Source organism: Phaethon lepturus, unplaced genomic scaffold, assembly GCF_000687285.1.
Source record: "Phaethon lepturus isolate BGI_N335 unplaced genomic scaffold, ASM68728v1 scaffold15646, whole genome shotgun sequence".
In the NCBI taxonomy this organism is placed as follows: domain Eukaryota; kingdom Metazoa; phylum Chordata; class Aves; order Phaethontiformes; family Phaethontidae; genus Phaethon; species Phaethon lepturus.
The window spans coordinates 6,409-19,414 of NW_010545743.1; the positions used below are offsets into that span (position 1 = coordinate 6,409).

The window sequence follows — 13,006 nt, forward strand, 5'->3', positions numbered from 1 at the left end:
CGCCGCATCAGCGCGGGACGCGGTGGGTGCTGGCGGGGTGCCGTGGAGCGGTGCCGCTGTCGCCCCCCACCCTGCTCGGGGCCCCCGCGCGCTGCCTCTCACCATGGCAGAGGCATCAGAGCGCAGGAGAGCCGGCAGCGCCGGCAGGTGGGGGCAAAGAGCATCTCCAGGATGTGTTGGTGCCTCCTCTTAACCCTTTAAAAAGAAAATAATAATAATAAAAAAATCACTCAAGTCAACCTAAAAATGTAAAAAAAACCCCTGAATTGATACCATTTAAAAACAGCAAACACCCCTCCTAAGCACAGGTCTCATCCCAGGGAGGGAGAAGTGCCAGAAATCAACTCAAAATTGCAGTCAATTCTCTGTGGAAAGAATTCAGCTGCTTCGCTGGTAAGCGGCAATATAAATCTCTAAGCTGGAGAGGTAGATCATTAAGGGGAAATGTTTAGAGAAATTAAATCCTTTTTCCTGCTTCTTATGCTAATAGGAAAAACCAAACTGATTTGCAGAAGGACAACATTTAGCAATATCTAATTCATCAAAGTCCCCATCTGTTCTCATTCTCGTGCTGAGTTTGTAAAAAATCAGCTTTCCTTCAACCAACACCCACGTCACTTTTAACCGTAAGAGGCCAATTCTGGAGAGATTTGTAAACAAACCACTTCTGCAAATCCAGCCAGAAAACACAGACAGGGGAAGGGCCTGATTAATAGAAATACATGTCGGGATTGAAGGGATCGAGGAGAGATGACAAAGCGAATAAGGGGACAAGGAATGACTAATCAGTGCAGCTGGCAATATAACCCGGAGCGGAGGGAGGGTTCGTGCGGGCGGCCAGCGTAGGGTTAATGGTACCAGAACGGGGAAGTCTCCAAACCAGGATCCTGCATCTGTCCTCTGCTGCAGTTGGTGCTCCTGGATAAAGCCGGATCTGGAAAGAGCTCCATGCCAGAGCCACCCTGCGTGCAGGGACCAGCAAACTCCTGCCACAGCCCACGGGGCTCTAGAAAAACCTCCTAAAAAATGTCTTTCTGTCCCTTATGGGAAGAGATGCTGAAGTGGTTTGTTATAGTGTTCTACCTATTCACAGCTACTGAAGCAAACCGATTATTAATATACTTAATTCAAGGAAAACACACAGTGGAGCAGATCTTATCTCAAAACTTGGAAATTAGGGATTCAACTAACAAGACTGTGCTCTCATATTCTTCTTTGGGGGCAGGATTATTCTGTATGCTCCTGTATTATGTGGAAATTTAAACTTGTGCATGCATTTTCCACAGTATATTCAGCAGTGGGGACTACACTGGTGGCAGCCCCAGGGACCTTACCTGGTATTTGGCAGAGGCCAGGCGTGATCAGGTTGATGTGCTCCCGCTCCGGCAGCAGGACCCTGCCTCGCCGGCAGCTCCGGCGGGGATCATCCCGCTGGGACACGCACACCAGGTGTAGGCACGGAACCGATTTATGGCGTCGCAGCAAGCGGAGGGGAAAACACCCTGACATTTGCTGCCCTCAAGAAGAAAAATGGGGGTTTTATCCTCATTCACAGGGCAGAAAATCTAGACGGCCGCAGCTGCAGCGCAGGCAGCATCCCCCATGGAGCCCAGAGCCAGCTATGGCACCAGCCGCCTTCACCGCCCCCGGCCACCTCCTGCCTCCCCAGGCACCCCGCTCCACCAGCCCCATCTTCTCGGCCAAGCACGGTATGCAGCAGAAAAGGGAGCGAGGAGCCCAGGAAAGCTGGGCAGGGCCAACGGCAACAGCTTTTGAGGACACGCGTGCTTGCGTACGACCTGCCGTCGAAGGCGGCGTGACTCTGGCCAGCTAAGAGACGCGCCGCCGCGCTGGGGACGTGTCCCTGAGGGTGCTGCGACCCATCGCCTGCAGGAGCGGGTCCCCCAGCGAGGCACTGACCCGCTGGGGATGCCACCCAAAGGGCAGGTAGATGCAGCTCGTGTACGTGACCTACTGTATTCTGGAAGAGAGCGAAGTCTTGCGCGGAAACGGGACCAGCCAGAGCAGGCTCACACTGTCTCCTATAAATACAGAGGAGAAAGAAGAGTTTTTTCTCTGCCCTGCTCAGTGTTTTCTCCCAGGACTGGAAGTTGCAGTGGTGATCCCAATCACCACAAAATGAGTCCATCCATCCGAAGCACACAGCAGGAGTTCGACATTTTCCTTTTCTATCATTACCTCCAGCCAATCCCCATATTGCTGCAAGGTGACTTTCTGCTGTGCTTCCTCTAGCTCAGTGATAATTATTCATTTCCTAACGTCCTGCCATTCCGAGAGTTCTCACTGATCTGTAACCTGCTTTTCCCCGTTGTTTGGTCCATGCCATGTAGCTACACTACAGGCATCTACAGCATGAGGTGACACAGCTCACTCACAGGTACATATTTTTCCCATACCTATCGCCTCCTTAAATTTCCACATAATACAGGAGCATACAGAACAACCAAAAATATTTACATTTCATACTTTTGCCATCCTTTTTTAAGCTACAAAATTATTTCAGGTCCCTCTGTAGAAGTAGCACAGATCCAAGCAATCTTAATGTGCCGTCTCCATGTTGCCACCACGTGGTCAGCTGGCTCCTTCCGCTTGCTCTCTCTTTGGCCACACAACGTCTTCCACAACTCTCCAGAGGAAAGTTAGAGCAGCCCTTTGGGAGATGTGCTCCAAAGCCCATTAAAAAAAAAAAAAAATCTATATATACAAACCCAGAATGGAGCTGATCTCCGTTTGGAGCCTTTGAGGTTCTTAAAGCAGCTTGACGAGCATTAGCGCTTGGTAAACTACCTGATTATAATAGACAAAAGTGACAAGTGACGCCCTTGAGCTCAGAATCACAGAATCATTAAGGTTGGAAAAGACCTTTAAGATCATCAAGTCCAACGATCAACCCAACACCACCATGCCCACTAAACCATGTCCTGAAGTGCCACGTCCACACGTTTTTTGAACACTTCCAGCTCCTCCCAAGGCAGGAGAACCCCACCTACATGCTCCCCATCCAGCCCTGCAATCTGGCCCCAATCTCCCCAGGAGCTGAAACCCCTGTAGCAGGATACTGCCATGTTCTCAATTTCCTGGGTGTTGCAGAAGACAAACAAGGTGTTTTCAAAAGTGACCATAGGACATCAGGATACCATGGACAAGCTGAGATACTTCAGTCAGCATGTCTTGCAAAAATAATAATAAAGACCTCTTTCTTATGCCTCTGACAGGGTGCTGTGCTGGCAACCTCCGCTGGCCCAGCGAGGTCTTGCTACACCACCCCATGGTGGTTTGAGTTTTAGTCATCGCTGCAGAACTTCAGCAAGAGCATCAAGACAAACAACTCTTCCCCTGAGGCCAACAGCTCCTGGCAGGGTTTGTTCTAGCCATCTCTTGCTCTTAAGAAAACCTCAGATCCGATCGCTCTCTGCTGGGCTGACAACTAGCTGTAGTCTCGATGGATCTGGGAGGGGATGGATCATCCTCCTCTAGGGCTCTGACAACTGATGCATTAAACCAGACAGTTCCTTTAGAAACCTGTCACGACAACACCTACCATGCACATCAAACTGACTACAAACTACTGTATTCAAAAACATGCCATAGCAGAGATTACACACAGATCATTCTCCCTGAACGAGAGATATTTTGGAAACACCTTGCTTTTATTCATCTTTCCGTTGGATTTCGTTGATCTTGTGTTCTCACAACAGATCTTTCAGCAACTCAAAACCTTTGGAAAGTTTGGCCACAGGCACAAGCTCTAGCCTAAGGTGGACACATCAGATGTAATTTCTATTTCTGATCAGCCAGGCATTCACAGAGCCCACACCAAAGCCTGCTTAATACCACGTATTTAATCTCAAGTTATTGTTAACAAAGTCCTGTTGAAATAAAAAAAATAATTAAAAAAGCTCTGTTAAGACCACACTTCATGTCCTTCTCAAGTACTTGACAAGGGGATCGGGAGAGGAGGAGGAAGAAGTAGAGGATATGACTACTTAACCTTGGAGAACCACTGTCTAGTCATCTAAGACATGAGCTCTGCAGTCCAGTGAACAGCCAGAAAGATTCAACAGGGGAAGTGTGTGATATTTTCTTGGGAGAGCCAGGGACTGAGATAGTCGACATGAAGAAACCAGTCAGGCTCAGCAGGCACAATGGCTTTGCTCAGCCATCGTTCATTATCGGGCAGTAACAGTGTCACACCCCCTTGAGAGCCAAACAGGTCCTCACACCCCTCTTACTCCTGCGGTTTGTCTACTCCACCAGCATGGCTGTGGATCACATCTTGCCCATTTCTTGGTGCCCAGCATCTCTGGTGGCTCCAGGCTCTCCCCATTGACTCACAGAACATGGAGGGAATTTAGGACAGGTACAACCAGCACTTGGCCTCTTCAAGTTTTTGGTTTTTTGACAGATCAAACTGCAATTCCAAGACAAATACGCACTGTGGTCTGTCAGCGAACAAGATCTTGGCTAGTCCAAGGAGTCAGGTGGAAGGGATTTACAGTAACGGTGCTAACAGAAGGTCTGAGCTTCACTGAAACAGAACAAACCTTGTGCAGTGACAGTAACGGGGTGAGCAGGCTTTCCTTGTCACTGCAGTGCCTGCACTTGTGCTGGGAAGGGACACACCAGCTGACCTTGCCCATAGCTGAAATCACAGGGATAGAGGATGCCATTTCCACAGGTCAAGAAGAAATCTTTACTCTTCAGCTGATAGCCTTGATACAGCCAGCATTCAGAAGGGAGTAACCATCCCGCATGCCAAGGAGTTTAAAGGAAGATTCAGAGACATAATCTTTCTGAGAAATTAACAGTCACACAAGGAGGTGGTGGGAGGAGGAAGACATTGAGGTCCAGGCTCAGCAAAGCAAAGATTCTGGAAGGAAAAGCACAACTAAACAAAAATACTATCTTTAATGATGATACTGCATTCATGGTTTCTCAGCTAGCATTTTTAAAATTTCTTGATGTAGAAGGCACAATTTAACCTTTTAAAAACAGACACCCGGAAGATTTACCTGGTTGTCTTTTCCCCTCTGATATTCACAGATCTTTTCATAGAATCACAGAATCTTTAAGGTTGGAGAAGACCTTTAAGATCAAGTCCAACTGTCAACCCAACACCACCATGCGCACTAAACCATGTCCTGAAGTGCCACGTCCACACGTTGGTTTTTTTGAACACTTCCAGCGATGGTGACTCCACCGCCTCCCTGGGCAGCCTGTTCCGATGCTTGACCACTCTCTCAGTGAAGAATTTTTTCCTAATACCCAGCCTAAACCTGCCTTGGTGCAACTTGAGGCTATTTCCTCTCATCCTATCGCTAGTTACTTGGGAGAAGAGACCAACACCCACCTCACTGCAACCTCCTTTCACATAGTTGTAGAGAGCCATAAGGTCTCCTCTTCTCCAGACTAAACACCCCCAGTTCCCTCAGCTGGTCCTCATAAGACTTATTCTCCAGACCACTCACCAGCTTCGCTGCTTAGAATTCGCTGTCACTTGAAGGACAAGTCACTTCAAGTCTACAAGCCACTTCCACCATTACCCCTCAGCACATGCCTGGCACTCCTCCCTGGGTCTCGGGCAGGCATCTGCCTTGGGAAGGTGGAACTGGAAACCCAGCTGCTTCCCATGACTTCAGCCTCAGGAGACTGAAGTAAGCGCCAGCGCAGCTCACAGCGCCCAGCAGCTGCTCTTCAAGGCACGAGTGCCACGGCTACGCGATGAAACAGGCTCTCCAAAGCAAAGCATCGATTCCCCCTGCAGGGAAGGTTGGGTCTACCTTGCACTTAGCCCACGGGGGACTCTGCCACCAAGCGTTCCTCTAGTTATTGCAGTTATCGGCACTTTCTCTCTGGCCAGAGCTACGCCACAGCACAGAGAACTTAAGCATCAGTAGGACAGGAGCAGAAAGCAAATCCCAGTATGCAGGCTATAGCATTGCCAGAAATAGGGTTCTAAGGGTTTTTTTGAAGGCTGGCTCTCACATGCAAGAAGTTAAGGTCTAACGCAAGAAGTGCTACAACAGGGATATGTATATACTCAGGTACTTCACCAGATAAAGGAAATATATTTATTCCTTTCACAGATTAAAGATGGCTATTAAACATCAGATGCATACTTAAGACTTGCCTTTCTGGATCTGCCTGGCAGTTAAGAAAATTTCTACAAGCAATGCTAGATAGAAATGAAACTTGTATTTGGAAAGTTTTGAAGAGCTAAATATGGACAAGTGAGGGAAAAGGGCAGACTGAGGCGAATCTCTTCTAGAAAGTTACTGAAGTTAGTAAAGCCCACAGCAAGATAAGGAGTTCAGCAAGGTAAAGAGCTGACCTAAAAGAAGACTGTATGTTATTAGCCAGAACAGTGGTCTAAAATTAAATTCAGGGAAGAGCCAAAGGTGATGCTGTTCAGGACAAACCAAGAACTTCAGCTGATGCAAACAAGGAGATAAGACAGCTGCAGGAGATAAGAGTCCCCCTTCCTTAAAGCAAAGTAGCCTTAAAATTGACATTGTACTTTGGCGTTTCTGAACACTGAAACAGCGTTATAGCATACTGAAATTTCTTCTTCCCCATCAATCTTTGTCATAACTGAAACTGTTCATTTCAAACCAAACCTCCAGCTGACTTTGGCAATCTGGCAAACCCCGATTGCCAGTGAAGCATACAGTTGCTTTTGTTTCTCATCAGGCTAGTCCCAACAATTTTAGCTATCTAAATATACTTCAGTTTGACTTTTTGCTCATTTTTTCCTTTGGACTGGCTATTACTTTCTGCTATACCCAATATATTGAGTGGAAGAATAAGGAAGTTAGGCTTGCATGAGCATTCACTTAATTCCCCAGGCAACATGTATTCTTTATTCCCATCGGGGAGGAACTGCTAGAGTATTACTGCACTTCCCCAGAAAACACCACAAATTCAGAGTAAGAGCTGACATGCTAGAGCTACTACTCACTCCCGAGAGAAGAGATGGAGGAAGGAGCAAGGGAACAGGCAAGACAGACCCTCTGATGGCAAGTTTTGCACTAGGCTGGCTGTTACCCAGTAGTGCTTTGAGCATACCTTGTCTGGATTTGTTTCCTCCTCAAGAAGCCTCTTTCACTTCAGAACTCACACAATTCCAAATTAAGCTTCCCACTTCCAGATAAACTCACCAATGTTGACCCCTGCAGCTGTTAAGATTTGATACACAGTGTGTAGGTGGAAAAGAGGAGGAGTCTATCTGTAGCTGAAATATGATTTGCATGCATTTTACACAAATACAGAAAAAAGTTACAAAGAACTACATTTTAAACTCTGTTAGTGAACTCTAGCCTACTTTTTTTTTTTTTTGGAAACATAAGAACCCATTTTATTACCATCACTAAGCCTGGTATACCTGAAAGCTCCTTCCTAAACCATACCAACCATCTCACCAAAATGCTAAGTGGTCAGCTTACGCTACGTTGAAGTACCCAAGCCAGTCGCAAACAAAAAACTCAAGTACCTCAGCAGAGCTTTACTCTGAAGTATTATTTGAACTTGTCTTTTCAAAAAGACTTATCACAAATGGTTTGTTAGCTATAGTGGTACAATTCTTTTTTCCATACAAATAGCTGCAGTTTTGTTTCACTGCTAAACAGGAAGATACTGTCTCAAAAAAAGACACAAACACGGGAATCCAAAGCTGGTAGTTATTTACTTGAAGACTCTCTTGAAACATTAAAAAAGAGTATTGTTACAGTTAATTAATTCCTTCTGGAATGAAACTGGACATGCTTGGTCAAGGGGATGATATAGAAAGGGCAGTTTGACTTTTACAAAACTGATATTCAAGCATTATCAATACACACAAAGGACAAGCTCTTACGCACATTTGTTACATTGCAACTTTCGCTCAGCCTCAGTAAACATCTTTGGAATATAGAGTTTAAAAATAATCAAGAAACTTAAATATTCACAGGACAAAACGATACTATTAAAAATACGAACAGTAAGATTTACAGAGATCAGCAAACACAGGCCGCCTAGGGAGAATCAAACCAGAACTACTCACAAGCACAGGTCTGCCACACAGAGGCTGGGTTCCAGCAACTCGGAACACTCGGGACCAAGAGGCAGTTTTGGAATTTGGTTACTTGCCTAAGGCAGGGAGGCAGCAAGAAAAGGTAGGAGTGCAGAAGGCAAAGGCAAGGTAAATCAGTGCTAGAAGTTCTTGTTAAACCAGGAGTCTAGAAGTACAGCAAGGAAAAGGCTGTTTGTTCTTTTAAAAATAAAAGTTAGCCAAAAGTGATCAGTATATACTTTCTATATTGCACGAACAGTTTTAAAGTAACTGAAAAATTAGAAAACCCTGCATTTGTAACAGCTACATTTAAATATATTCCAAGTAGAGTCAGCCCACTGAAAATAGTGCAGCTTTTAAAACAATTCATCAGTTTTCCCAAACAGCATACAGCATTTCTGTGTCCCCTGTCTTCTCAAACCCTCTCCAAACTAACGAAACGCAGCAGTTATCAAAGACAGTGCTGCTAGTTCTCCTTAGTACATCACAGATTTATTGCTTTATTTTACTAGTGACAAAGGCTAAGATCTAAACTTCTAGAGAATTTAAGGCAATCCCAGAAGACCAACACCATAATGGCATTTACAGCACGCAGCAGTCTTCATTCGAATACTGGGAAAACTTTGATATTTAAAAATGACAGGAACACTCAGATTTTAACCAAAAGGACCCTTTGAAGCATCAGTTATCTTCTTAGTATGTAACCCAGCACTAGTCATAAGTCATTCCAGAGCATCAATGTTCAGAAAAAAAAAAAAAGAAAGAAAAAGTCCAAGGAGGAGGTTCCAGGACATCTTACGTAACTCATTCTTACTCATCTAAGAACTTGTTGAAGATTCACTCAGATATTTGGATAGCTGAATCACTTTTTTTCCCATTCATAACATGGAGGATGAATTATGAGCTATCAGATATACTTAAAAAGAAGCATCAAGACTGAAAAAACATGGCATATTCTTAATAGCTTTATAAGCCGATTCACTTGCAAGAGCTCTGAATATTGTTTTTCCCCAACATTTCTTTCATATCCCGCAGAGTTCATTACAAGCTCCTTGTCTGATGCTCTGTCTTAATAATCACTAGGAGAACCTGGCTTTAGAGAGCCAGACTGCAGTGAAAACATCAAGAGTTTTCTCTACGTTTGCAGTCTTAATTACTCATGACCAAGTTTACTACTGACAAAGATTTATCAATTGCCAGTCCTGCAAACCCAGTCAGGTGAACAATTAAAAAAAACCCCACACAGCTTAAAAAAAAATAAAACAAACCCAGCAAGAACAGGCTTGTCAAAAAAACTAAGTGTCCTCAGCATTAGGCTAGCCCTTCCCTTGCAAATACTTTGGCAATTAACTGACAGAATATGGAAAACTCTTTATGAGCGATGCAAGATAACACTGGCCCAATGTGCATGTGCATTTTTTTTATTTCTACACAGAGTGAAAACAAATACCATAGAGAAAACAGTAGATTACAGTTTTTTAAAGAAAGAATTAGGGTAATTGTTTCAAGATGGTTTTGTGAAAACAGAAAAGATGACTTTCTGTAAAAGAAATTAAGAAGCATTTATTTCAACTTCAGCCCAGGTATAGCCTGACTGGATTTGCAGTAAAATTTGATTAAGCAGAAGTCTCTGATGATGTATTAAAAATAAGCAGAGTCCTACTGCCATCCAGCAGGATGAATGGATAGGTTTTGCACTCAGCAGAGAACCTTGCATGTAAACTATTCCCATCTGAATCAGAGTCAATGAGACAAACAAGACTTCACAATACTACTTCTAATTTTTTTCTAGAGAAGAATTACTTCACCAAGAAGCACATATAGTTTTCTACAGCCTTTTCTAAAGGAAATCGATGCAAATAGCATGTTTCTGGTCATCCAGAGAAACCACACTACACAGAGCGCTTGTGGTAACTTCCATCTGGGAGGATGGCAAAGACAAGCTCTCAGCTTTTGTTCTGAGGGCAACTTTTGTTCCTCTAAATGAAGATAGCAACTCTCATCTCTTTGGAAGCAGAAAGATGGGGATGAGGGGGCATTAGTAGCACTCATTGTCATAGCAGAAAGCAGAAGTTTTTGTCACATAAAAAGCCTGGAACATGTCCCATAACTGAGGGAACTTTTACCCTCAGAATTTCTTCAGAACCTAACTAGATAGACTGACAATGAGAAACCTTTTTGAATGCTTTAGCAGCAAACAAGTTAGTGCATTTTCCTTGCTAATGTTCCCTAATGCAACAAGTACACTGGTTTACATTCTGTTAAAGAAACCCCTATAGAACTAGCGATTCAAGAAGCCACATAAATTATTTCTTCGCACTTCTCTGCACACAGGCAGGAGAAGTTCCAGGTATTTGCAACAGCGTATTTTAGTTTTAAATAACTGCTGCCAAAGATGCTTTTTTTTTATTGAATTCACAAAATGCATCAATATTACCATGACAAGAATCATTCTTTTCTTCAAGCTGAGGGATTTGACATTTAGCTCCTTCTAGTGTTTGAGTTGGTGACTCAAACACCAAACCTGCATGCAAATAAAGCTAAGACTTATCCACTGTAGCAGCAGGGTTCACTGTGCGCTGCCTTACAGCATTCAGTGATGAGTTTCTGTTGGACACCTCTTTATCATCCATTTCATCATCTGAGATATCTTCCTCATCCGCTTCTTGCTCTTCATCCAGCTTTTTCAGCAGCTGAGCTGACTCCGGAGCTAGCTTTCCTTAAGGAGAAAAGAAAACATGCATAAACAAATAAATACCATTACCATGTGAAATAAACTTTTTTAACGTCACGGGCTAGCAGAGAATTTTAATTAATTTAATCCAGGCAGCACTTTTCAGTATCACTCACTTAAGCTGCTTTCTCAGGTAGAATTGTTGCTAGCATGAAGTTACCCACAGGTCAAGTATTAACAAATTACAGACTACCTAGATGAGGTAATATAAAACTTCCTCCAACTTTGGGAAGAAAAAACAAAAAAAAGAGTCTGGTTCCTACAAAGCATAAACCAGCATTCCAATGTTCTTCCATGACTTTTTAAGGTTACCTTGAAAAATTCCAGACACTAACCCCAAACCGAATCACTTACTATCCACAGAAATGCAAATTCACTTTTAATCCTCACTTTGGCCCTAAAACTTATGCAAACCCTCAACTTATCAACACTGAGAACTCCACTCTAAACTTCTATCTCCTTGCACATACGGAGTTTCATATCTTGCAGGTATGAAAATGCTGTAAAAACATTTTTCTATGTCCTAAAAAGAAACTTTTAAAAATAGTTTAGTTTTAGCTAAATAAATAGAAACCTATAAACACTAAAGGCAAACAGCTGCAGGTAAAGCACAGCATCAATCACAAGTATAAACTTCTACACCACATCTCACGTCCTGCAGATGCAAGTTACATACCAATACTTATTTAATAAAGATTTACCAAACAGCTTCACTGAATCAGAAGTATACAGTGGGCTTACTTGAATGAGGGTACTGTGGCGGTCTGTGCCTTTTGGATGGACAGACACAGTCTGCTAAGAACACCATTACCTGAAAACAAAGACAGACAAGTTTAAACCTCTAAACATCCTGCACATTGGAATCATAGAATCATTCAGGGTGGAAAATCATCCAGTCCAACCATTAACCCAGCATTGCCAAATCCACCACTAAGCCATGTCCTTAAGCACCACATCTACAGGTCTTTTATTAAACACCTCCAGGGATGGCGACTCCACCACCTCCCTGGGCAGCCTGTTACAAAGCTTGACAATCCCTTCAGTAAAGAAATTTTTCCTAATATTCAGCCTAAACTTCCCCTGGCACAAATTGAGGCCATTTCCTATCATCCTATCGCTGGTTACTTGGGAGAAGAGACCAACCCATATTTCACCACAACCCCCTTTCAGGGAGTTGTAGAGAGCGATGAGGGCTCCCCTCAGCCTCCTCTTCTCCAGACTGAACAACCCCAGTTCCCTCAGCCGCTCCTCATCAGACTTGTGCTCCAGACACCTCACCAGCTCCGTTGCCCTTCTCTGGACACGCTCCAGCACCTCAACGTCCTTCTTGGAGTGAGGGGCCCAACACTGAACACAGGATTTGAGGTGCGGCCTCACCAGTGCCCAGTACAGGGGCACAATCACTGCCCTACTCCTGCTGGCCACACTCTGTCTGATACAGGCCAGGATGCCACTGGCCTTCTTGGCCACCTGGGCACACTTCTGGCCAACCAGCACCCCCAGGTCCTTTCCCGCCAGGCAGCCCTCCAGCCACTCCTCCCCAAGCCTGTAACGTTGCATGGGGTTGTTGGGACCCAAGTGCAGGACCTGGCACTTGGCCTTGTTGAACCTCGTACAGTTGGCCTGGGGCCATCGATCCAGCCTGTCCAGACCCCTCTGCAGAGCCCTCCTGCCCTCCAGCAGATCAACATTCCTGCCCAACTTGGTGTCATTGGCAAATTTACTGAGGGTGTGCTTTATCCCCTCGTCCAGATCATTGATAAGATATTCAACAGAACTGGCCCCAGTACTGAGCCCTGGGGAACACCACTTGTGACTGGCCACCAGCTGGATTTAGCTCCGTTCACCATGACTCTCTGGGCTTGGCCGTCCAGCCAGTTCTTTACCCAGCAAAGCATACAGCTGTCTAAGCCACGAGCACCCAGTTTCTCCAGGAGAATGCTGTGGGAAACAGTGTCAAAGGCTTTACTGGAGTCTAGGTAGACAACACCCACAGCCTTTCCCTCATCTGCTAAGCGGATCACCTTGTCATAGAAAGAGATCAGGTAAGTCAGGCAGGACCTGTCTTTCATAGAGCCATACTGAATGGGCCTGATCACCTGGTTGTCCTGTACATGCCATGATGGCACCCCAGGTGATCTGCTCCATAACCTTCCCCGGCGCCGAGGTCAGGCTGACAGGCCTGTAGCTCCCCGGATCCTACT

At 44.8% G+C, this 13,006-nt stretch overlaps 1 protein-coding gene across 1 annotated transcript in view; it reads right to left on the reverse strand.

The window, feature by feature from the left end:
• Positions 1-10,608: 10,608 nt before the first annotated feature.
• TMX1 (thioredoxin-related transmembrane protein 1) overlaps positions 10,609-13,006 on the reverse strand; it is a gene marked incomplete at its 5' end in the record, with an annotated part of 6,658 nt that continues 4,260 nt past the window's right edge. The window contains 2 exons of the mRNA XM_010289060.1: positions 10,609-10,787; positions 11,544-11,613. Of these exons, the coding sequence (XP_010287362.1) occupies positions 10,609-10,787; positions 11,544-11,613 (249 nt within the window). The remainder of the gene's footprint in view (positions 10,788-11,543; positions 11,614-13,006) is intronic.